This window comes from Capra hircus, chromosome 28 (genome assembly GCF_001704415.2).
Source record: "Capra hircus breed San Clemente chromosome 28, ASM170441v1, whole genome shotgun sequence".
NCBI classification, from domain to species: Eukaryota; Metazoa; Chordata; class Mammalia; order Artiodactyla; family Bovidae; genus Capra; species Capra hircus.
Window position 1 is genome coordinate 3,912,086 of NC_030835.1, and position 24,288 is coordinate 3,936,373.

Genomic DNA, 24,288 nt, shown 5'->3' on the forward strand with positions numbered 1-24,288 from the left:
CCCTTTCCTTCATAAGAGTCCTCTGCCGCAGTGATCCCCTCTGTGCACTGGCCGTCCCCCTCCACACCAGTGGACCTCCATCTACCCTAACAGTCGCACCTCTACCCTAACAGTCCTCTCTCAATACCAACAGTCCTCCTCTAGCGTGACAGGCCCCCTCTAAAGAGCGGTTCAGACTCTTCTACGGAATAGCCCCCTCTATTGTAACAGCTCCTGCGTTACGCGCCTCCCTCACTGTTAATGCCCCCTGTACCTGTTAGTAATGTGCCCCCACGACAGTAGCTCAGTTCAGTCGCTCAGTCTTGTCCGACTCTTTGGGACCCCATGGACTGCAGCGTGCCGGGCCTCCTGTCCATCATCAACTCCCGGAGTTCACTCAAACTCACGTCCATCGAGTCGGTGATGCCATCCAGCCATCCCGTCCTCTGTCGTCCCCTTCCCCTCCCACCTCCACTCTTTCCCAGCATCAGGGTCTTTTGAAATGAGTCAGCTCTTCACATCAGGTGGCCGGAGTACTGGAGTTTCAGCTTCAGCACCGGGGCAGGGTAGCCCCCCTTTATTGTAGAGTCCCCTCTCCACAGTAATGCCTCCCCACACTGTTATGGACCCCACTTATTGTCCTGCTCCCCCCTCTATCATGTGAGTCACCTCTCTCCAACGATACTGCCCCTTGTACAGATACAGCGGCTCCTCTCCAGGAAGAATCCCCGCCCCCGTGAGCACACTCGCATCCCCTTGTAACGGTCCCCCTGCCTCCTTGTAATAATTCTTTTGAAATAAAAGTTTCCTTTCTAAGCTGCATTTGACTTTATGTTATAGGCCTCAAGAGACTACAAGCTGACATACAGCAAAACGCACATTGGAGGGCCCGGCACGGGCTGTGTAGCAGCGTCTGTGTCCCTGCCGTGCAGGGCACCTTCTGGGGTGCCTGTGTCACCGTCGTGGGGACGCTGGTGTCTGTCATCACTGGGGGTCCTGTGTGTGTCTGTGTCCTCGTCACAGAGAAGGAGATCTCTCCCTGAACACAAGCCCCCCGGCATTAAGAGAGTCCTGTCTGCGCCTGACCCCATGTCTCCAGGCCTCTCCCCCTGACTCGGGGCACCAGAGCACTAAGTGTCCTGGCCCCTCCTGGCCCACGTCCCCAGACCCTGCTGCATCTGCAGGTCACTTCGTAACAAGTCCTTCATCCTCCCCTTGCCACCACTTGACAAGGTCATGAGTTTGTCCACAGTGGGAGGAAACTCATCCCACCCCATGGACGCCGATCATGCGCTTGCCAGGCACTCGCCTCCTCCCAGGCACACAGAGTGGGCCACCCACCCTTTCCCTTGCTCACAGACCCCAACCCTCTGGTTTCCAAGTACAGATTCAGCTGTGCTCTGCACTAGTGCAAACCCAGAACCTCCCAGGCAATACCCACTCCCCAGGTACAACCCCAACCTCAGTCCCTCAGACAGCAACCCTGGGGGTAAGCTGGGTGCACCTGCGTACCCCGACACCTTCCCCACTGAGCACGTCCTCGGCTGAATCCACTCCATCCTTTGCCTTCTCAGTCTACATGGGGCTCAGGTGAGCACCAGGAGCTGCTGCTGCTGCTGCTAAGTCGCTTCAGTCGTGTCCAACTCTGTGCGACCCCATAAACAGCAGCCCACTAGGCTCCTCTGTCCCTGGGATTCTCCAGGCAAGAATACTGGAGTGGGTTGCCATTTCCTTCTCCAATGCATGAAAGTAAAAAGTGAAAGGGAAGTCGCTCAATCGTGTCCGACTCTTAGCGACCCCATGGATTGCAGCCTACCAGGCTCCTCCATCCATGGGATTCTCCAGGCAAGAGTACTGGAGTGGGGTGCCATCGCCTTCTCCAGAGCACCAGGAGAAGCTTTACCAAAATGCAGCAGGTTCAAGAGACTCGTTCTAGTCCCACTGACCTGCCTTAATGGCTAGGTGGCGTCTGAGCTGCCCACTGTGACTTTGCAGGAACGCTTCTTCCATCTCCACACGCATGTATACGTGGCGACTGGTACAAAGGAGACGCTCAGGAAGTAGTTCTCAGGTGAAGGGACCGATGGACATACAGACAGTGGCAAACCCACCCAATATTCCAGTCCCCCTCCTCACCCAGACATCTGAATGCTCACCAGGACCCACGAATGCTCAGCAGGCTCCCAGTGCTCATCAGGCCACCCAAACATTCACTAGCCCCCCAAATGCTCACCCACACCACCTGTCCCAGTGGTCCCGCAGCATAATGAGACTTCAGCCAGGAAGCTCTTCCCTGACCCTGACCAGGCCTGCAGACTGGTGAGCGGCACGGGAGAAGGTGGATTTGTTACAGCTCCTGTGAGCTGCGGTCCGGGGACTTCTGTGGGCTCAGTGCTCTGAGCCAGCGGGGCTCCCCCACTTCGTGCTGGGATCACAGGAGCCTGTGAGTGGGTCCTTCCCTCCTGCACCCCCTACTGCCCCTCCAAGCCCCTGAGCCCCAAGAAGGAGGAAGCCAGGGCCAAAGGGGAGCACAGCCCTACCCCATCTGCAGCCCCTGAATTCAGAGCAGCAGGTGGTGACTCGCTGAGTCACCGAGTCCAGCAGACTTTCCTGCTGCAGCCCCAGCCTCCTCTCTCGGTCTCTCCCCGTGGAAGCCTCAGGCACTGCCTTAAATACCCTGGGCCATGATTAGATGTACAACACCTACTCCTGTGAGGGTGTGGGCAGGGCTCTGCCTCACAGAGCTGACCTTCCCCACGCCCAGCTCAGGCAGCAACACCCCTCCAACTCCAAATAGGACCCCACTGTAGAGACAACACTGCCCAGCTAGACATCCACAGATCCTCATGGCAGTCTCGCAGCAACCAGACCCTCAAGGGGACATGAGGACATTCTAAGTGTGACCTCAGGGTCCAGTGGAAGACGTGATGTGAGGACGTCCTGGGTGTGACCACTTGGATAAAGTATCAGGTCCCAGGCCCCAGGGGACCAATCCTGGTGATGGGGGGCTTCCAGGAAACTCCCCTACCCAACTTCCCCACTCCTTCTGCACTCTTCCCTGCAAGGAACCATTCCCCACATTTGCCTCCCACATTGAAGACCCCAGTGGGGCAGGCTGGCGGGCTGCCAGGATGGGGCCAAGGAATGGACTGGTGTCTCCAGGTATCAAGGGGCTGCCTAGCCTAGCACGCCTGCAACACACCTGGCCCACAGGGCTTGAACGCACAGGAGGTGCAAGGTCCCCACTTCCTCCCAGGCTTGGTGTGCTTCCACCCAGCCAGTGGCCTCGGTAGAGAAGCCAGGCCAGAGGGAGGCTGGCCCCAGAAATCTGCACAGTGACCTGCCGTCTTGTGTACAGTCAGCTCCCAGAGACTCTAGGAGGGAAAAGACCCTGCCCATGCCATCCCCACCCCATAACTCTGTCCTGCCCTTGGGCTGCTATTGCGCTGCTCGAGAATGAGAGCCACAGCTCCAGCATCTGTGGTCGGCACTGTAGAGATGTGTCTGACAGAAAGGAAGGGCTGGGGAGGGGAAGAGTGGGAGAGAAAAGGAACGGAAAGGCCTGGAGGGAAGGGCAGGGACTTCACAGGTGCATTAAAAGGCAGTGGTCACTGAACACAATGGGCGCTCCTGGAAGGGATCTGGAACAAAAAGGACATCAAAATGAAACCTGGGGACAACTGAATAAAGCCTATAGGTTAGTTAGTCTTGTACCAGGGTTAATGTCTGAGCTTTTGATAAATACACCATGGCTCTATGCTGGGTGAGGGGTATACAAGAACTCTCTAGACTCTTTGCAATGAATCTGTAAATCTATTGTCTTAAAAATTGAAACTTAAAAATAAATACATAAAAAGCAGTGGCTGCAGCAGAAAGGGTGCCTGAGGGAGTCAGAAATCTCTTCCAGTCCTCCATGCCATGGTTCATGGAAGTCTCAGAGCTGGGCTGTCCCAGGCGGGAAATGGAGCAGGGGCCCAGAGAAGCCTGGCTTTGGAGGCAGAGCACTCTGGGTTGTCGTGCGGGGGTGCAGCTCAGCATCTTTGCATGCTCACCCAGCTACTCACCTACCCTGCTTTGCTTCCTCTTTTGCCCAGAGCTGGACGAAGGATGCCCAAGGGGCCCTGGACAGGGAGGATGCTCCACAGAGCTCTCACCTCTGCATCTCTGGGGCCCACTTCCTTGCACACAGGGGAAGCTCCATGAGTGCTTGACAACGAAAGCTGAGAGAGGGGGGCAGCCTTTGCCCTTCTTATGTCATCCCCTGAAACAGAATGTGGGGGAGCCCCACAACCACTGACTGTGGGTACAGAAGTCAAGGACCCCTGCAGGCTGGCTTGGCCAGGATGCTTGTGCCCCATCCTCACCCCAACCCCCACCAAGAGCACCAGTGGGGCAGGGACAAGGCCAGAAGCCTTCGACTGGGTCAATGATGGAAGCAGCGTGGAAATGTCAGAGGAGGCTGCAGTGCCAACAAGGAGCTGAAGGAAAACACTTTCTTCCTCTAGGCCTTGGTCCCTAAGGTCAGCTCAGGGAGGATGACCAGCCCAGCACATGTGTTGTGTGCTGGGACATACTCTCAGGGACAGCCACTGCTGTAGTACCCTAGAAGGCAGCCCCATAAAGGTTGAGAGGGTCAGGATATCCAGCGCCAGCAAGAATGGACTTTCATATACACTGTGGTCTTTTGGTAATAAAGGTATGTCACTGTAGGTTCATCAGTCGTCACAAATGTACCATTCTGGGGGAGGATGTCGATATGGGGGAGGCTGTGCACGTGCGGGAACAGGAAGCAAGTGGGGAAACTCTGGACCTTCCTCTCAATTTTGCTGTGAACCTAAAACTGCTCTGAAAAAGGTGTCTAATGTAAACAAAAGTATTAGGTTGGTACAAAATTAACTGCAGTTTCAGACTGTGATTTTTAAACCATTCTTAAGCTCAAACACATCTTTATTAATCAAAATAGGAACCATTACAGTCAACACATTTTTGCCAATGATAAATTATTTCCAGGGCATAAAAACCCATGCTTTGGGATTCAACAAACTCTTAGAAAGCATTTTCTGTCTCCTGCGGATTGTGGAAGTGTTTTCCCTGCAAAAAGTTGTCAAGAGACCCTTGAAGAAGTGGGAATCGATAGGCGGGAGGTCAGATGGATGAGGTGAAACTTTGTAGCCCAATTTGTTCAACTTTTGAAGCATTGGTTATGTGACGTGCAGGTAAGTGTTGTCGTGGAGAAGAACTGGGCCCTTTCTGCTGACCAGTGCTGGCTGAGAGCATTGAATTTTTCAGTGCATCTCATCAATTTGCTGAGCACACTTCTCATATGCAATGGTTTCACTGGGATTCAGAAAGCTGTAGTGGATCACACCAGCAGCAGACCCCCAAACCAGTGACTATGAGCATTTTTTGGTACAAGTTTGGCTACGGGAAGTGCTTTGGAATTTCTCAGTCGGACCACTGAGCTGGTTGTCACCAGTTGTCATATCAAATCCACATTTTGTCTCACGTCACAATTTGATAGAGAAATAGTCCATCTTTGTTGCGTAGAATAAGAGGACGCTTGAAAACAATTTTTTTTTTCAGTCACCGCATGAGGCACCCACTTACCAAGCTTTTTGCCTTTCCAATTTGCTTCAAATGCCAAACAGCTATAGAAAGGCCAATGCTGAATTCTTCAACAACTTCTCGCGTAGCTGTAAGAGGATCGGCTTCCATGATGGTTTTCAACTGGTCGTTGTCAACTTCCGGTGGCTCACCACCACACTCCTCATCTTCAAGGCTCTCATCTCCTTTGCAAAACTTCTTGAGCTACCACTGCACTGTACGTTCATTGGCAGTTCCTGGGCCACATGCATTGCTGATGTTCTGAGTTCTCTCTGCTGACTTATGACCCATTTTGAACTTGAATAAAAAAAAAAAAACTCAAATTTGCTTTTTGCCTAACATCACTTCTATAATCTTAAATAAATAGAAAATAAATGGCAAGTAATGTCATTAGCCAAAAAATATAAAGAGAGAAATACACATTAAAATGATATATAACATAATCACATTTATTTTTAAATGTATTCCAATATCCAACAGCAAAGTTCAACAATGGAAAACCACAATTACTTTTGTACCAACCTGATGGGAGAGTTGGACTGTGAAGAAAGCTGAGCCCTGAAGAATTGATGCTTTTGAACTGTGGTGTTGGAGAAGACTCCTGAGAGTCCCTTGGACTGCAAGGAGATGCAACCAGTCCATTCTGAAGGAGATCAGCCCTGAGTGTTCTTTGGAGGGAATGATGCTAAAGCTGAAGCTCCAATACTTTGGCCACCTCATGCGAAGAGTTGACTCATTGGAAAAGACTCTGATGCTGGGAGGGATTGGGGGCAGGAGGAGAAGGGGACGACAGAGGATGAGATGGCTGGATGGCATCACTGACTCGATGGACGTGAGTCTGAGTGAACTCCGGGAGTTGATGATGGACAGAGAGGCCTGGCGTGCTGCGATTCATGGGGTCGCAAAGAGTCGGACAAGACTGAGCGACTGAACTGAACTGAATACTTGTAACATATATGTAAAGAACCATGTTATTAATATAAAAGGAGTTCTAACAAATCAAGAAGAAGAAGAATCCAACACAAATGGAATATAGATATAAACAAGCAGATCATAAACAGATTCAGGTGGTCTGTAAGTAGATGACAGTAACAGCTACAACATTCACTTAGCCCTTATTTTGAGCTAGGAATTATGCTAGCACTTTACATGTGTGATGTCATTAAATCCTGAAATCCAACTACTAAGGTCATTTTCATACCCCCATTTAACAGGGGAAGAAACTGAAATCATGGGGCTCAGCAACTCACCCAACATCACACAACTTCCGAGGATCAAACAGGAATTCTCATCTAGGTGGTCTGGCTAAACAGAATCTTACTCAAAGTAAAAGAATTGCAAATCGAAATAAGCATTATCATTTTTCACTTATCAAATTAGCCAAAACATTAGTTTGATAAGACTCAAACATTGGTATAAGTCTGAGAAAATAAGAATTTTCATGTATTATTGTGCAATCTTTTTGAAGACCAATTTGCCAATTATATAGATATTTTATATGTACCACCAGTTGAAAATTTTATTCTTATGCATGTACACAAAACTGTACATATAATGATATTTATTTTTACATGTTTTTAATGTCAAAAATATAGGAAATAACATATTCCAGCAGAAAGGACTAGTTTAATTATTTTTAAAAAAGCAATTACATTCTATGTAATACAATATATCCACAAAAAAGAAAGCAGAATCTATATATGGCAACATTATATCTGCAAGATACATTAATTTTTAAAAATAAATGCACAATAGTGTCTAAATTGACCTAATTTATACAAAGTATTTAGAAATCTGAGTTTATGATTACAGAGGAAGTTTCCTGGTGGGAACTGCGGGAACTGCCCAGTGGGGAGCAAGGCAAATTTCACTCTACACTTGACACTATTTAAAATTCTCATTATGAACACATACAGTGTTGAAAATGAAGTCAAGGTCAGTACTGTTTGAGATTCTTACCGTAAATATGTATTCCTTTCATTTTAAAAAGGCAAAAAAATAGGCTTAGAGTCACACAGACTGGAGTTTGAATGCCAGTTTCTCATTTCCTGGTCATAAGACAGGCCAAATTACTTGATCTCTCCGAATCTCAGTTGTCATTGGGAAGTGGGGCAAATTGTGAGAGGTAAATAAGGTATGCAGAATATCATCCCTGCGTCTGCCATTTCCTTGGTGTCGCAGTGTGGTAGCCACGATTATCATCCCTTCATTCACTGACAGGCTATAAAAAGGTGACTATTTTTCCAATTGGTTAGTTGTGTGTACCAATGATTTCTTGGGGCAGATTGTAGGTCCCGTGTCTATTATGAGAATGTGGTGCCTGGGAGGGCTGCAGCCCTCTGTGACCATGAAGACAGCCCTTGCCCACACCCTGAGGATGGCCGAGCACAGTTACGGAGAGACTCTGATCCCTGATGTCTTCACTGAACCGCTGAGCCTTCTCGAGAACAACGACCTCCTGGATTCTTAAGTGAAATAATTAAGTGAGAAATTGAACATTCTCATCCTTTAGGTAACTTTTGGTCCATAATTCAGTTATTGGCAATTAAAGCAGTTCTCGAGGATCACAGAAAACCACATTTCAAAAAGACACGCGACTGCCGTGCTCACGCAGCACTGTTTACAATAGGCAGGACATGGCAGCACCCTAAGTGTCGGCCACCAGGGAGAGAGATCAAGATGCGGTGTCTGCAGACAGCAGAACAGCACTCAGTCAGAAGAAGACTGTGTCATTTGCAGAGACGTGGGTGGACCTAGAGGCTGTCCTACAGAGCGAAGTTAAGTCAGGGGAAAGCAGATGTCGTATGTTAAAGCATATACTCAAATAGGGCCTCTGAGACAACCTAGAAGGGTGAGATGGGGAGGGAGATGGAAGAGAGATGCGAGAGGGAGGGGACATGGGCATACCTACGGCTGAGTCTTATTGATGTTTGATAGAAAACAACAAAATTCTGTAAAGCAATTATCCTTCCATTTAAAAAAATTAATTAAAAAAAATAAAGTATATATGTGGAATCTAGGAAAACAGTATAGATGATCTTATTTGCGAAACAGACATGACACAGAGAAGAAATATATGGATGCCAGTGGGGCAAGGCGGGGGGAGAACGGGATGGATTGGGATGGATTGGGGTGTTGGGAGCGACAGATACACACACCACTGTGCATAAAGCAGATGCTACTGTCAAGCACAGGGAGCTCCCCTCCGTGCTCTGCGGTGACCTGAGTGGAAAGTGAAAGTGTGAGTCACTCAGTCGTGTCTGACTCTTTGGGACCCCATGGACTGTTGCTCACCAGGCTCCTCTGTCCATAAAATTCCCCAGGCAAGAATACCGGAGAGCGTAGTCATTCCCTCCTCCAGGGGATCTTCCTGACCCAGTATGGTCTCCCATACTGCAGGCACCTCTGAGCCACCAGGGAAGCCTGAGCTGAGTGGGAAGGAAATCCAGAAAAGAGGGGGTATGTGTATACAGAAGGCTGATTCGCTCTGCTGTGCAGCAGAGACTGACAGTGCAAAGCAACCATCGTGCGTGAGTGAAGCCACTCAGTCGTGTCCAACTCTTTGCAACCCCATGGCCTGCAGCCTATCAGGCTCCTCCATCTATGGGATTTTCCAGGCAACAATACTGAAGAGGGGTTGCCATGTCCTTCTCCAGGAGATCTTCCCGACCTAGGGATTGAACCCAGGCCTCCCACATTGTAGGCAGACAGACGCAACCATATTCCAACTTAAAAATGATGTCCTCAAGGAGAGACCGCCATAGGGAGGCTTTCTGAGCTTGGAATGAGAGAGAAGGGCTTGTCCTGGGCACAGCCACTCCCTCTCCCTCCAGCTGGTGCAAGTTCTCCTCTTGCTTTGGTCCCAGACACATCCCTCAGCCACACTTCAGTTGAGAGGCTCTATCCGGTCTTCCTGCCTGACAGGCTGCAAAGACCAGGCTCTGCCTCCAACCTCTCTTGGCTGCCATCACCCCTGGCACACCCAGCTGGCCCTGGGCACCAGACGGAGCAGTGGAAACCATGCCAGGCAGGAAGTGGCAGGGGAAAGACCCCAACCTCAGCCCTCACTGCAGTGAACTTTAGGCTCCAGTTGCTGTGAGTCACCTCTAGCCTGGGGCCCCCTCCTCAAGCCCACTGTCCCCTATACTCCCTCTGTCAGAAAGGGTCAGAGCCCCAAGAGGGAGGCACACTCCTGGCTGTCCACACCTGCTCTCTCCATGGCCCGGGAAGAGGATGGACTGGGGCCACAGGGCACATTTAGAAACTCTGGGTAAATGTAAAGACAGAAGGGTTGCAAAATAAGGCTCCTACACCCAGCCCCCTGGAAGGGTAAAACTCACATTTAGAGTCATAGGTGTGAGTACACTAAAGCGGTCTTCTGTCTCAAAAGCCGAAATTGCCCCGCCACCCCCGCTCCCGCCTCCCTTTCCCTGTCTCGCGCCTGCCCCTCACCTGCACGCCTCACTGCACCCGGCCCTACCTGGACTCCACCTCCTCCGTCTTCTCCAGCTCTTTCCTCCTCTCTGGAATCTTCCCCTCAGGTGTCCTGGTTGGCGTGGAGAATCAGGAGTGGCGGAAGGGGGAGAGACGGCAGAGGGACCGAACTTGGCAGTGACCGCCCTGCCCCCACCCCGCCCGAGTCTCCGAACCAGGGCGGGAGGGGAAGACGGTCGGGCCAGACCGCCCGCGTGCGGGGCGGGGTTGGTGGCTCCCAACCTGCGCCCCCAGGTGCCTCTGAAAGTCGATTCTGCGGCCACCAGGGGGCGCCCGGGCTCCTCCGCCTGGCTGCGCTGCCTGCGTACCAGCCCTGCACCAAATTCCCTTGGCCAACCTGATCAGCGGCCTGGGGCCCGACACCCAGCTCTGGGTCCCAGCCCCTCTGCAACCACAGCCGTGCAATCCAGGGAACTGTATCAGGGCAGAGGGAGTTGGGTTGAAATCTTCTCAAGAAGTCTCTCTGAATTCCCCCAAGTCTGAAGGGAAAGAAAATCAAACGAGAGAGTCTTCCTTAAGAGACGCAAACTGGGCTTACAAAAGCCACAAAGTTTGCAACAAAATGGCTCCCTTGTCAACTCCCTTCCCAGACCCTGGACAGCTAAAACTGAGATGTAAACAGAAGCAGAAGGCTAAAGGCAATAGGCCAAGTGGGCCTGAAAAGTGAAAGTGAAATTTGCTCGGTCAGTGCAACTGACCAAGGACTCTTTGCAACCCCAAGGACTGTAGTCCATGGAATTCTCCAGGCCAGAATACTGGACTGGGTAGCCATTCACTTCTCCAGGGGATCCTCAAAACCCAGGGATCGAATCCGGGTCTCCCTCATCGCAGGAGGATTCTTTACCAGCTGAGCCACAAGGGAAGCCAAGTGGGCCTGGGGTGAGAGGCCCACTCCTCCCGAGCTAGACTCTAGCACCCCACGTATAGCTCTTTGGTAAGCCATGGAAAATTCTAGCTCCACCAGAGTCTCCCTACTTGGGCCTGACTGAGGCTTTTTCGGGGTCTCAGAAGTCTTCTCAGAAGTCTCATCTGACTCCAGCCCTGCCTCTGAGACACAAGTCCAGTTCCACACAGGAGGGAAGCAGAGACAAGACAGCATGGTGTGCCCCTCCTGAGGCCCAGGCCACGCCCCAACCTAATTACAAGCCAAGCAAGGAGAAAACGTGGAAGAGAAAAGGTCTACCTGAAGCCGCACGCACCCAACTTGTCCCTCGGGTGACCTAGCCAGCCAGGGCTCCATCAGTCAGTTCGGTTCAGTGCTCAGTCGTGTCCTACTCTTTGCAACCCCATGGACTGCAGCACACCAGGCTTCCCTGTCCACCAACCCCTGGAGTTTACTCAAACTCACATCCATCGAGTCAGTGATGCCATCCAACCTTCTCATCCTCTGTCGTCCCCTTCTCCTCCCGCCTTCAATCTTTCCCAGCATCAGGGTCTTTTCCAATGACTCAGTTCTTCCCATCAGGTGGCCTAAGTATTGGAGTTTCAGCTTCAGTATCAGTCCTTCCAATGAATATTCAGGACTGATTTATTTTAGGATGGACTGGTTGGATCCCCTTGCAGTCCAAGGGACTCTCAGGAGTCTTCTCCAACACCACAGTTCAAAAGCATCAATTCTTCGGTGTTCAGCTTTCTTCACAGTCCAACTCTCACATCCATACATGACTACTGGAAAAATCATAGCTTTGACTAGATGGACCTTTGTTGGCAAAGTAACGTTTCTGCTTTTTAATATGCTGTCTAGGTTGGTCATAGCTTGTCTTCCAAGGAGCAAGCATCTTTTAATTTCATGGCTGCAGTCACCATCTCCAGTGATTCTAGAGCCCCCAAAAGTAAAGTCTGACACTGTTTCCATTGTTTCCCCATCTATTTGCCATGAAGTGATGGGACCAGATGCCATGATGTTAGTTTTCTGAATGTTGAGCTTTAAGCCAACTTTTTCAGGGCCCCATAAAGGCCACCAAAACTGATGACCGACAGGGTGCCCTTCTTGCCAGACCAAAACCTCTTTGCTCAGCTGGCATGACCACTGGAAAGTGCTCTCTCTCTTTGAACAAAAGCAACGGAAACACCCTGGCAAAGCAGCCCCAGGCGTCCCAGCGAGGCCTCCTCCTCCAGGGAGAGGCTCAGAAGTTATTTTTCAGGCTTAAGCCATTCAGGTTTTGTCCAAAGAGAAAAAGCACAGGTGGAAAGAAGAGCCTAGAATAGTGAAAACCAGGAACGCCGTGACCCTGGCCACAACAAGAGAGAAACTGCTGTTTGGAGCAGAAGGAATAAGGGAAGACAAAGCCTTGGCATATAGGGAAGGAAGCAGAGGGCGAACTGGTGGGATGAATGGTGGGGAGACAGAAGGCTTCTGGGGGCAGAGAAGACATGATACAGAAAAGGAGAAAGGGAGAACTGAAATTAAAGAGAAATAGGGGACACTTTGGGCTTTCCTGGTGTCTCAGCAGCAAAGAATCCACCTGTCAATGCAGGAGACACAGGAGATACACACTCAATCCCTGGGTCAGGAAGACCCCCCGGGGAAGGAAATGGCAACCCCCTGCAGTATTCCTGCCTGGAAAACCCCATGGACAGAGGAGCCTGGCAGACTATAGTCCATGGGGAGGCAAGAGTCAGATGTGACTGAACAACAACAGGGCGGGGGGCGGGGCGGGGGGGGAGGGGGGACTCCCCCAGCAGTCCAGTAGACAAGACGTGCTCCCAACGCAGACAGCACAGGCTTGATTCCCGGTGAGGAAACAAAGATCATGTATGCCACCTGGCGCAATCAAAAAGATAAAAATGAAAAATAAGTAAAGAGAAGCATGGGATGGGGGAGAAAGAGTACCACGGCAGTGGGTGCAGGTCCTGCAGAGCCTCCGGGCTCCTGGAATGGACGCTAATGAGGCACTGTGCTTCCTACGTTTATAGGATGCTGAGAAAGCACGTAGTGTCTTTTCTTAAGAAAGATGTTGGAAAATGAGAAGCTTCTGGGGAGCCTATTGTAGACTAGCAGAGAGAGGTGAGGTGGCTCTCCTTAACATGGCTCTGGGAGCCAGCATTTCAGAGGACCAGGACCAGAATACATGTCTCCCAAACAGGGCTCAGGGCCTCCCTGGTGGTTCAGACGCTAAAGAATCTGCCTGCAATGCCAGAGACATGAGTTTGATCCCTGGGTCGGGAAGATCCCCTGGAGAAGGAAACGGCAACCCTCTCAAGTATTCCTGCCTGGAGGATTGCATGGACGGAGGAGCCTGGTGGGCCACAAAGAGTCAGACGCGACTAAGCAGCTAACACTTTCCCTTTCAAGCATGTTTCAAAGCAGAGAGTGAAGGACATGGACAGAGGCTCTTTAATGAAGGAGGGTTAAGGAAACGGAACGTGGGCCTTAATCAGAGTCAAGCTAGCAGGGCAGAAGCTCGCCCCCTACTGGTGGCTGCGGGAGCTGCACTCAGCGACAGTAGCTGTCAGCGCCAGGCACCAGGTGTGGGTTCTTCATTTACTCCACGCAGCGAACCAAAGGAGGAGGCACCATTAGTATCCCCGTTTTATAGATGAGGAAGTTGAGGATCAGGGAGGTTTTAGTAACTTGCCCAAGGTCTCATAGCTATAGGTGAGACCCAGGATTCAAACTCGAGTTTTACTCCACAAAACTATAGTATCCCCTCCATATCCTGTGTCAGGACCTGTATTGGGAAGACCTCACTGGCCCATAGTGAAATAAAAATTCAATACTTCTGGGGCACAGAGACCCAATTTAGCTAACTCGGGAGGTGATGTCACAGTGAGAAAGGGCCATTCTCTGCTTTTCTCCCTGCCCCGACACTGTGATCTCAGGCCACTCACCAGTAGCCCACACTCTGGCAGGGACAGCTTCTTCCCCGGGTGAACTGGTGGTCCCTGCGGGGGTGATCGCAGACTTCGATTCGGACAGGAGATGCGCGCCCTGTGTCCTGGCCAGGCCCACGGGGTCAAGCGTCAGGGAGCCAGGCTTCTGCTACCAGGGGCCCAGGTTGCCAGGATGGACAGCCAGTGGACAGAGGGAAAATGCCTGGAGATGAGGGAAGAAGATTCCTGCCTGGATGGGGAGCTCTACGAATCTGGAGGATGTTCTACGGGACAGAATCTACCAGAACAAAATCCTTCCCTGGCAAAGTTGCGACCTCCGTTACTTTATTTCAAATTCTAAACGAAACAAATGCACGCACAGTGAAATCCACCACCTCCTAGAGCCAGGCCTGACAGGGTCCCAGAAAGTCTGGACAGAAACCTGGAGTCTGAGAGGAGGAGCCCTGTAAAGGAAGCCGGTGGCCACGTCCTGGGACCCTCAACCACTGCCAGCCAGGCCTGCCAGGAAGTGGGGTGGCGGATTGGGCCTCCAGATTGAATTTGGAAATGAAGCTTCAGCTCCTCCAAGTAGACCTATCCGCAGAGGCTGTGCAGCCTGGGTTAGTGAGGCCAAGGACACTCTTTTTCCACTGTTTGGGGGTGGCAAGCTTACCTAGGGGGGCTGTTCTGTGGGCCCCAGCTACGCACAGCACCAAGGTCAGACACAGGCCAGGCTGGAGTCCAGCACCACCCTGCCAGCCTTCACCTCGGCCATGATGAGGCAGGCGGGAGGCTGGGCTGGCCCTTCCCGCTCGGGCTGTACCCCGGCCTGCCGTCTTGGCTCACCAGGTGTAGCATGTGGGGTGGTGTGTGGAGAGTAAGCGCAGGACGGCATGTGTAGGACAGGGGAGAAAGTCTCTCCGTGAAGGGTGCCACTGGTGCCCACAAAGCCCTGGGGCATATGGCCCTTCACCTGCCCCTCCCGGGCCTCCCACCTTGTCCCACGTGGTAGCTTCATCTCCTTTTATTCAAACTGGAAACCGCAGCTTTCTGCAACTCCTTCTTCCCCAATCCGCCACACACTGTGTGTGAGTATGCGTGCTCAGCCCCAGCTACCCACTCCATTTCCCCCTAACAGGCCCCTCCTTGGCTCCCGTACCCAAGTACCCCTCCCCTTCCCCCCGCTCAGGCTCCCGCCTCCCCTCATGGCAGCCAAAGGGATATTACTGTACTGAAATCTGGCCCCACTCCTGCATCCACAGCTCCTATAAAGCCCCCTTCCATAGTCACACCAGGAGCTTCACAGTTGGGACCCCCTTACCAGCCTCCCAACTCGACAAACACCCCAATACAGCCTTTACCTCAATGATTCACCACAACCCGGGCAGGACAGGAACCTCCAAAGCCTCTGACCAGGCTGTTCTGCCTAGTAGCCACATCCCACTCACCCACCCGTCCAGCCTCACTGTGCCCTCAAGACCCTGCTCAGCTCTGGCCCTGTGTGAAGGTGACTTCCTACGCCAGTTCATCACCCCTCCCCTTGTGTCCCCACAGCTGGGTTCTTGGTGCTCCCGTGCGGGGCCAGAGATGAGGACACCCTGGTCCCCACGTGTCACTCCCGAGAGTGGACTCGCCTGCCCCATTCCACACATGGAGGGATGAACAGGCCCAGGACCCCAGGCGACATGGTGTCAAGACCCTCATGACAACCTGCTTGATCACATTTTAAAAGGGAGATAAAGTCAAGTGCCCTCCTGCACACCGCACCACCCCTTTGCCCCAGGCCCACCCTCAGAAGCAGCTCTGCTCTGCTGTCATTGTCAAGCAGGAGTGGCAGTTCACCCAGCCTCAGCTGGGAGTGAGAAAGTCACATGTTGGAATATGAAAGCCCCATGCTGGGTCTTGGGATGCATTCTGACCTGAAATCTGCCTTTCTCACCTGGTTCCTCTGGCCTCTTGTCACTACTGCTTTAAAAGTTAACCCACTGTTGCGAGTCCTTTCCACCTCGAGAGTGCTGGTCCCCTGGGGATGGGGAATATGCTGGCTGTCAGATCCTGGGTTCCTGGGTGCAAAAGGGGGCCCAGGAACAGGCCCATGTCACGGGCAGGGCTGCATGTGGGTCCTGACTCCACTTTCCCATGCCAAGTGACCCTCAGCAGGGCACTAACCTTTGCCAGACCCTAACACAATCATCTACCAGGCTGTTGGCTCCGAGAAGTACCCTGCAGCCCTCTACAATGCTCAACACATGGTGAGCCCAACAAGGGCACAGGCAGCTTCTTCCCCAAGGAAGCCACAAAACCTGGCAATGAATATGGGCTCAATAAATTCTTGTTCACAACTGCCCTGCTCTGCCAACCACATGCTGCAGGAAAACACACCAGGCTTCAGCCAGCCCCCGGCTCCGCTCTTAGCCCACCACTGTGAGCTGTCCAACCTGGGCATGGCAGCTGCAGTCTTGCCAAATGTCTGTGGTTATGTCTGTAAAACACGGTGAAGACTCAGGAAAGTGAGTTGACAAGCGTGAGGCACACAGGACGCCTCAACAATGTCAGTTCCCTTCCCTGAAGACTTAGACAGCCCTTGCCACTTGAGACCCCACCTCTTATGTCAGGAATTTGTTGTATCTCAGCACTGCTGTCAAAATAAAGCCACAAAGAGGCCTGGGGGAAATCATGGCAGAGTTCTGAACAGAGACTGGATAGAAGGTCAAGGGTTTTTACAGAGAAGTCAGGATCCCCCTTGCGCACAGTGTTGAAACTGTCCCAAAGTTCAGAGCCCGCACGTGGCTCTTGGGAATCAAGCCCTTATAAACTAGCCCGACTGCCGGGGGCAGGGAACCCCCAGGCTGCAGTCCTGTGACCTGCGGGCAGCAGAGGACAGAGACGTGTCGGTGGGTGCCTGTGGATCCAAAGAGCACGGGGACCCCACCGCCCCTGGGGCTGAGTCCACGCACCCCGGGCAGCTCCAGGAGCTGCAGCCCCTCACTCGGGGGCTGCACTGGAGCAGCCACAGCAGCTGGGGCGCCGCAGGGACTGCATGACCGCTCGAAGTGGCCCCCTCCTACCCTCAGCAGACAGGCTGTCCTCGCTGGCAGGGGCCCGCTGCAGCTGCTCAAACTGCATCTCTAGGTGCTTCTGGATGGCCACACCGAGCACCTCCGGGTCCACTGCAGCTCCATAGACCTCCCATGTCATGCCCTCAGCATCCCATCGTACGTCCCGCACAGGAGATGGCGCCGCTGCCAGGCTGGACTCCAGAGTCACCTCCGGGAACAGGTGCAGGGCCACAGGGGCTTCCAGAGGCGGGCTAGTGGCCACTGCCTTGCAGACGGCCTTGGGGGCTGCTTGGACACCAGCATCCTGGGCTGACAGAGGGGAAGCCAAGACTGGGGCCAAGTCACTTGCTGAGGTCATGGTCCACATATCCTTGGTCCTGGCACTAGGCTCCATGGCTAACCCTGTGGGACCCCAAGGGTGGGCACAGCAGTGGGAGTGCCCAGGAAGCCCCCCAGGAAACGTACACCGGAGTTTCACCCCACGGTGAGCCTGCAGCCTAGATTCACTCACTGACGCCACTAGTTTGGGAAAGGCCAGAATCCCTGGGGCAGGCAAGCCATAGCAGCAGCTGCTGGCCCCCATCTCCCTCATGCCACAGAGCGGGGCTGCTGGAGACAAAGCGTGGCAGGAGGTGGTGGCCGATTGGCCAGTGGCTTTGGGGCTGCTGCTGTGGGTCACTGTGCCTCCCAAGGCAGCTGGTGGCACCCACACCTGACTCTCCAGTGTCCAGGCTGAGTTTGAAGTCTTGTTCTCCGGAGCCAGGTCCCTTTCCAAGCCTGCAGGGGTCTGGCCACTCTGGCCCGAGGTGCTGCTGGGCTGCAGCCGAGCCCTATGGACAGGCGAGCTGCCCAGGGCTGAGCAGCTGAGGCTGGCCTTTTGAGCACCGCTGTGACCCCGGATCTGGGTGCTGCGAACCAGGTCCGAGTGGCTCCTCTGCATAGCGGCAGCGCTAGGGTCCCGCGGGTGACTCAGGTCACTACCGCCCATGGTGGACACGTTGCCCACAGTGCTGCTGCGCCAGTGGCCCACAGCGCTGGGCTGCAGCTGGGAGCTGGAGGTTCGTGCCTGCTCCACGCGCTCAGCCTGCTGCCCCTCCGCCTCCGGGACCTGGGCGCCAGTGCTGGCCTCACCAAGCTGGGCCTGCCATACAACGCTGCTGGCTCTCTTGCGATACTCTGGCCTCTGCCCCCGGCCTTCACCCAGCAGGCTGGAGGAACTTCGGGACAGGGGCTGAGGGTGGGCACTGAGGGGTTCCGGGGCATCCGGCTCAGGACGGCTGGATCTCATGGCTGCCTGCAGGAGAGAGAGAGGGAGGGGGTGGCACTGAGCTGGGCAGCGGCATCTCTGCTGGATTCTGCTGGGGGCTCACACAGTGCAAGGCACACTGAGGGGACAGCTTCAGTCTCAGCCTGCCTGACCAGTCAGAGCCACAAGCAAAGTGATGACAGGAGCCAGACGCTTCAAATCAAGGTCACCACACATAGCCAGGATGACGCTTCTAAACACCAAAACTGAGGGATCAGAACCAGCCCTAGGGTGAGACCCTAGAGGCCATCCAGAAGGCTAGTGGCTGACTCTACTGCTGGTTTATGGGGGAGGGGGAGCCAGGGGCGAGGCCAAGCCTGCTGGGGCCTGGGGGCTTGGGGCTTTGAGACAATAGCTCTTAGTCAATCAGCACAGAACTATTACAGTATTTTAATAACCGGTAAAGCTGGACTGATGGATACTACCCTGGTTCCTCCCAGAACCATCACCATCTCACTTACTTGGACTGGAGCCTCTTTGGTACACAGTGGGGGAAAGAGAAGTCTTGGGGATGAGAAAGACATGAATACCGGGCTCACTGAAAACGCCTTGGGTTCTCTCACGCTCCCTCCCCATCCTCTCTGGCCTGGCCTGGCTGGGTTGTCACGTCTCTGGGGCTCAGTCTTGGCCACTGTGAAGGGGAAGGCGTTTCCTGGCTCCCACTGCATGCTCCAAGGACAGGAGAGGCTCCCGTATCAGCCCTTTAGGACTCACTTGGCATTTGTTCACTCCTCCCACTGCCAACTCATGAGCACCTTCTGTGTGCCATGCTCTTGAGATCAGGCAACATGGAACTGATGCAGATCTGCTGTGCCCACCAAATGGGGTCCAATACAGGTCGCCCCCACTATCTGAAAGAAGAGTATTCCTATGAAACCTTTTCATAAGCCAAAATAGTGTAAAGAAGCAATTACCTTGTCTTGTAAAACTCTTCAAATTTCTTTCCATTACTGAAAATAGTTACTAATTAATGTAGGTCTCCCATGAAAGTGAAGTGGAATAAAGCAAACTTTTGAAAAGTAGGGAATACCTGTAACCACCAATCAGACACATGTCCTCTCTTGCCCCTGCTCCCTTCCAGCCATTCCTGTCCCTTTCTCTAGCCATAGACTCTTCCAGACCTGCAGGTTGGGTCTGGAGAGAGAGGAAGGAGATGGTGCCTGGGAGGAAGGAACAAGGAACAGGGTGAGCAGAAAGCAGGAGGCATATGTTCAGATCACAAGAAGGGGGCAGCAGGCTGGGGGCTGGGCAGGACCCAGAGAGAGGGAGTGGGGTCAGGGCATGAGGCAGCCTGGCCCAGGGCGAAGTCATGAATAAGGAACATCACTCTGAGACTCCCAGCCTGGCAGGACATGCTGGAGAAGCAGGGTGGGGATGGCAGGCAATTCGGGTAGTCCCAGTCCTGCCCTCCCAGCCTTGCTGATAAGAACTGCCACGAAACCAGCCACCTGGCCAGGCGAGCAAGGCCACTGAAAGGCAGTGTGGGAAGGGCTCTCAGGAACTCAGTTTCTGTACGTTAAAACTTCCTGTTGCCCCAGAGCTCAGGAGATGGCTGGTGGCTGCTCAAGCCAATGGTGAGGCTGTTTCCAGAGCACCTGTCCCCTTAGAGTTCCAGGCTTGCTGTGAAGCCCAGTTCAGCACAGCTTTCAGCAGTAATGAAAACATGCTGCTCTGCGCTGTCCAGTATGGTTGTTACTGGTCACATGTGGCCACTGAGCTCCTGACAGATGGCTAGTGCAACTCAGCAACTGATTTGCTGATTTTGTTTAAGTAACTGAAATTTAGGGCCTCCCAGGTGGCTCAGCAGTAAAGAATCCGCCTGCCAATGCAGGGGACGTGAGTTTCATCCCTGAGTCCAAAAGATGCCCTGGAGAGGGAAATGACAACCCACTTCAGTATTCTTGCCTGGGTAATCCCATGGACAGAGGAGCCTGCCAGGCTACAGTCCATGGGGTTTCAAGAGTCAGACACGACTTCGGGAATAAACAATAAAATTGAAATTTAAAGGGCCACATACTGTTACTGATGACCATGCAGCTCTAAGACACATGGTACCAGCCTGGGCAGCAGTCTCCTGTCCTAGCTGCTCCTCGGGGCTGAAGCCAGACTGGTCCCTGGAAGAGTCAGGAAAATGATGAATAGGTAAGAAAAGACTATGGCCCAGGCCCTGCTCTCAGGCTCTAAGGTGGACATATAAAGAGAGAAGGTCAACAAAGCCAATAACAATCACGGTGATGATAACAAGAACAGCAGTTCCAAGTGCCCAGCCACCCACCATGTGGCAGGCATGTGCCGTCTCCTTTCCAGCACTGTATGTGAGAGTAAGAGCAATCTCAGGAGATAAGTCATCTTCTCCATTCTGCAGAAGAGGAAACCAAAGCTCAGAGAGGTTTAGTGACTTGCTCAAGGGCATACAGTGGGTGGTTAAGCCAGGAATCAAACTAAGGAGTGCCTGAGGTTCTCTGTGCTCCCTCTTGAGAACGGTGCACACCTCTGTCCTGGACACTATCACTCTTCCACGGGCATCCCTTTTTATTTGGTGTTGCCATGACTCAACTGGAGTCCCAGCACCCAACACATGGGTACCCAGTGGTACCCATGACATGCCAGTGGAACAAGTGAACACGTAAGAGCAAAGCCTGGATGCCCATTCTCCCTACCTGCTTCTAGCAGCTCTGTAGGCAGCCGAGACTCAGAAAGGCAGAAGGAGACCTGCTGGCTAGGAAGGCTGTGGTCACAGATGGGCCCTGGCAGGCAGACAACCACTGAGCCCCAAGCCCAAGAACCCGAAGGAAGTCCTAGCTGGACAGCCCACACAGCCTCTGACTGAACCCCACCTACCCTGGAGGAGGGCCATAGGAAGCCGGACCTTGGTCTCCTTGACGAAACAAGCCAAGGCTGGGGGCACACACAGTCTCCGCCAGGAGCTGGCGAGAAGCTGCCAGTGCAGGTACTGAGGCATCTGCCTCACCAGGTGGCTGCCTGATACTCAGGGCTGGCCGTCACTCAGAGGGAAAGTAGTGACCACAGAGACCCCAGGGGAGTGGGAGGTTATATTTCTTGTTAGTTTCCTTCCTTAGCCCACCTCCACAAATGGCAGGTGACAACCTGAGATCTGGAACAGCTCAGAAATGTCAAAGAACCCACCACTGAACCCCAGCTGGCCTTCCCAGGCTGATCGAGGGAAGAGCTTCAGGGGGAGTTGCATCGAGGTACGCTAGCGAAAGAAGGTTTTTCACACCCCGCCTACCACCAAGAATAGAGGCCTCCCAGGAAGCAACAGAGCTGATCAGATGAACTTCGGAGCCAGGGACGAACAAGTGAATCAAAGGGGTATACTTCCAATCCAGGCTCTTGCCCTTCCTACGTATGTACACTCAGGTAGACCCCTAACCTCTTTGAGCCTCAGTTTCCCCAATCTGCAAATCGGAAATAAATCCCCACTCTGCAGGGCTGTTGTGAAGACATAATGTGATGGCATATGGACTGCCTGGAACAGTGATTGTTAATAATCTTACCTTTCTTCCTCCCACCAAGAGTGACTTGTGCTCAAGGTATCACAGGACTAGTACTTGGAAGTGGGGGCAGGAGTAGAAAGGTGGCTTTTAGGAAGCCATTTAGATTATAGGGCAGCTTGGTTTGCTTCTTAATCTTCCTAGGATGGTGATAGTCACCACCAGTGCTCCCAATGTCTCCATCATCTCAGTTTCCAAGTCTATTCTAAACCTCAGCGGGGGGGAATATGTATACGTACACTCATACATGCATGCATACGGACACACACATATTCCTCAAATGTTGAGATGTGAACTTACCTCTGAGGGACCAGGCAGGGACATACACCACCCAAATCCCTCCTCGTATAGTAAGGGGCGTGGTGACCTCCAGTAGGTGGTCTGATCCATCCCAGCAAAGGAGGGCCTAACAGGACTGACAGGGCCAAAGCTGGGGAAAGCAGCAGGGAGCATTCCTGAGCTACTGAGAAGTGTGTGGAGGCACAAAACCTGCCCTTCACAGAGGATGAAGGAGTCTTAAGAACAAAGTGCCCACGTCACAAGCTGTGCCAGGAAAGGGTTCTGGGGAACAGTGGGGCAGAGGTCCCAGACCCAGCTCTGCTCACCACAGAGAGGCCTAGATCCCACCAGGCAAGAGATTCCTCCCCTGAGGAGGATTTACCCATACTTCCCAAGAGGAACCGGAGATGAAAAGGGTCAGCCTCCTGGCCCAGCTGCCCCAAACCTGAAGCAGCCCAGGTGGCTGGTGTGTTCCTACCTGCGTGGCCATGGGCTCCCATGAACCAGTATAGGCCCACACCACACCCATGGACCCATCGGGGCCGACACATAGGCCCGTTTGTTGTGTGAGCCTGCAGGAAACAGCACCCACCAGCTGCACTCTGCGCACCAGACCGACAGGCCGCGTCCAGCTGAGGGCCAAAGGCCTGAACACACCGCAAGGTACACTCTCCCCTAGGGCAAGGGGCCCTTGTCCTGCCTTCCCACACAAAGCCCACCTGGACTCCGGAGAAGGTCTTCAACATGACCCCCAAGCAGGGCTCCAGACCTTCCCAGCAGCAAAGACTGCGACTGGAGGAAGAGGGGGCTGCGGGGTAAGCGGGCAGGGATGGAGGGCAGGAGGAGCGAGAGTGAAGGGAGGGCGGGGGCTGGGGGCGGTGGGAGGAGAGTGGATGAGGGGTGGGGATGGAAAAAGGAAGAGGAAGGAAGGGGGAAGAAGCGGTAAGAACGGTGGGGGCTGGCAGAAAGAGACGAGGTCCTGGGCACTGAATATTGAGAAATGGGAGGATGGGCAGAGGAGACGTGGAAAAAGGGATAGTTCAGGCAATGAGCCCAGAGATGCGAGGAGGGGTGCAGCCCCGGGGGGCGCTGAGCACCGGGCGGGGGCCGGGATGCGTAGGGTCGGGGCTCAGGGAAAGGTGAGGAGTGGGGTTCCCGGGCGCAAGAAGGGGAGGTGCCGCCCATCCCACCCTCCTTCGCCCCAACACGGGCGAGCACGGAGCTGGCCTCTCACCCTCTTGCCAGCCCGAGGCCGCGGAGGCCGGCGGAAGCGCTGCTCCTGTGGCCGCCACAGGTGCCCGGCGCAGCGGCCCAAGATGGAGCCGAGCCGGACCTGGACCTGGCCTGGGCCGAAGACGCCGCCAGCCGCCGTCCGCTCGGCCAGCGGAGCCAGAGCAGGAGGCGCAGCTGGGTGGCTGAGGGGCGGGGGGAGGCCGGGGGAGGAGGGACGAAGGGGGCGGTAGCCCCGCTCACCTGGGCCCGCCCCCGCGCTCCACCGCCCACGCCGGCGTCCCGGCCCCGCCCCCGCCCCGCCCCCGGCCCGCCCCCGGCCCAGGCCCCGGCCCAGGCCCCGGCCCGGCCCCGCCCCCGCCCCGCCCCCGGCCCCTCCGCGCTCCGTACTCCCAGCCAACCTGCAGCCCCACGAGCATCCCCTCGACTCTGCCCCGCGAGCCCCTAGTTCCTCTTCCCGACCCACTCTTCACGGCACGTCTCACCGTCCCGTCTTTTCGGCCCCGCCCCCACCATGATCTCGTTTTACAGGCCTCCCAACGACATCCCGCCGCTTCTCGACCCAACCCCAACGTCCCCAACCTTATAGGCTCGGCTCCCTACAATCCTCCAGCTCCGCAGCGCAAGTCCAAAGAGCCCCGCCCTCTCGGCGTACCACGCCCAGCACAGAGGTCTAAGAGCCCCTCAGGAGACCTTCTTACTCGCCACCCAGCCCCCATGTTCTTGATCACCCTGGCCCCCATCCTTCAATAGTGAGGGACTTCAAGTCCTGCCCTCGAGAACCCAGGCGCATGGGACACCTAGTTGGGTCCGTCTTAGACCCACCCTGCAGATGCCCATTCTCCAAGCCCTGGACCCCATAGTTCCACCCTCTCAGGTTCACTGTTGCAGACCCCACCACCGAGCCTCGTCCTTTGAGCTTTGCGTCCATGGCGCCTTCAAGACCCAGGCCCTCCATCCGGCCCCACAACCTCAACCCCATAGATTCCATGCCCAGAACTGTTTCCAG

General features: G+C 54.0%; 1 protein-coding gene across 9 annotated transcripts; it reads right to left on the reverse strand.

Annotated features, from left to right (window-relative positions):
- On the reverse strand, positions 4,946 to 23,502 carry GPRIN2 (G protein regulated inducer of neurite outgrowth 2). Of its 9 annotated transcripts, none has more exons than XM_018042619.1 (7): positions 22,071 to 22,749; positions 20,273 to 20,369; positions 19,286 to 19,415; positions 18,970 to 19,106; positions 13,909 to 18,243; positions 10,036 to 10,556; positions 4,946 to 5,880 (listed from the first exon to the last, which is right to left on the reverse strand). In XM_018042619.1, exon 5 carries the CDS (start codon positions 18,235 to 18,237, stop codon positions 16,876 to 16,878), a length of 1,362 nt encoding a protein of 453 aa, XP_017898108.1. In that variant the 5' UTR covers positions 18,238 to 18,243; positions 18,970 to 19,106; positions 19,286 to 19,415; positions 20,273 to 20,369; positions 22,071 to 22,749; the 3' UTR covers positions 4,946 to 5,880; positions 10,036 to 10,556; positions 13,909 to 16,875. The 9 variants fall into 9 exon arrangements, with proteins under 9 accessions (XP_017898108.1, XP_013831161.2, XP_017898102.1 ...); XM_013975707.2 differs by having other exon boundaries at positions 13,909 to 16,754; positions 16,959 to 18,243; positions 18,970 to 19,415; XM_018042613.1 differs by having other exon boundaries at positions 18,970 to 19,415.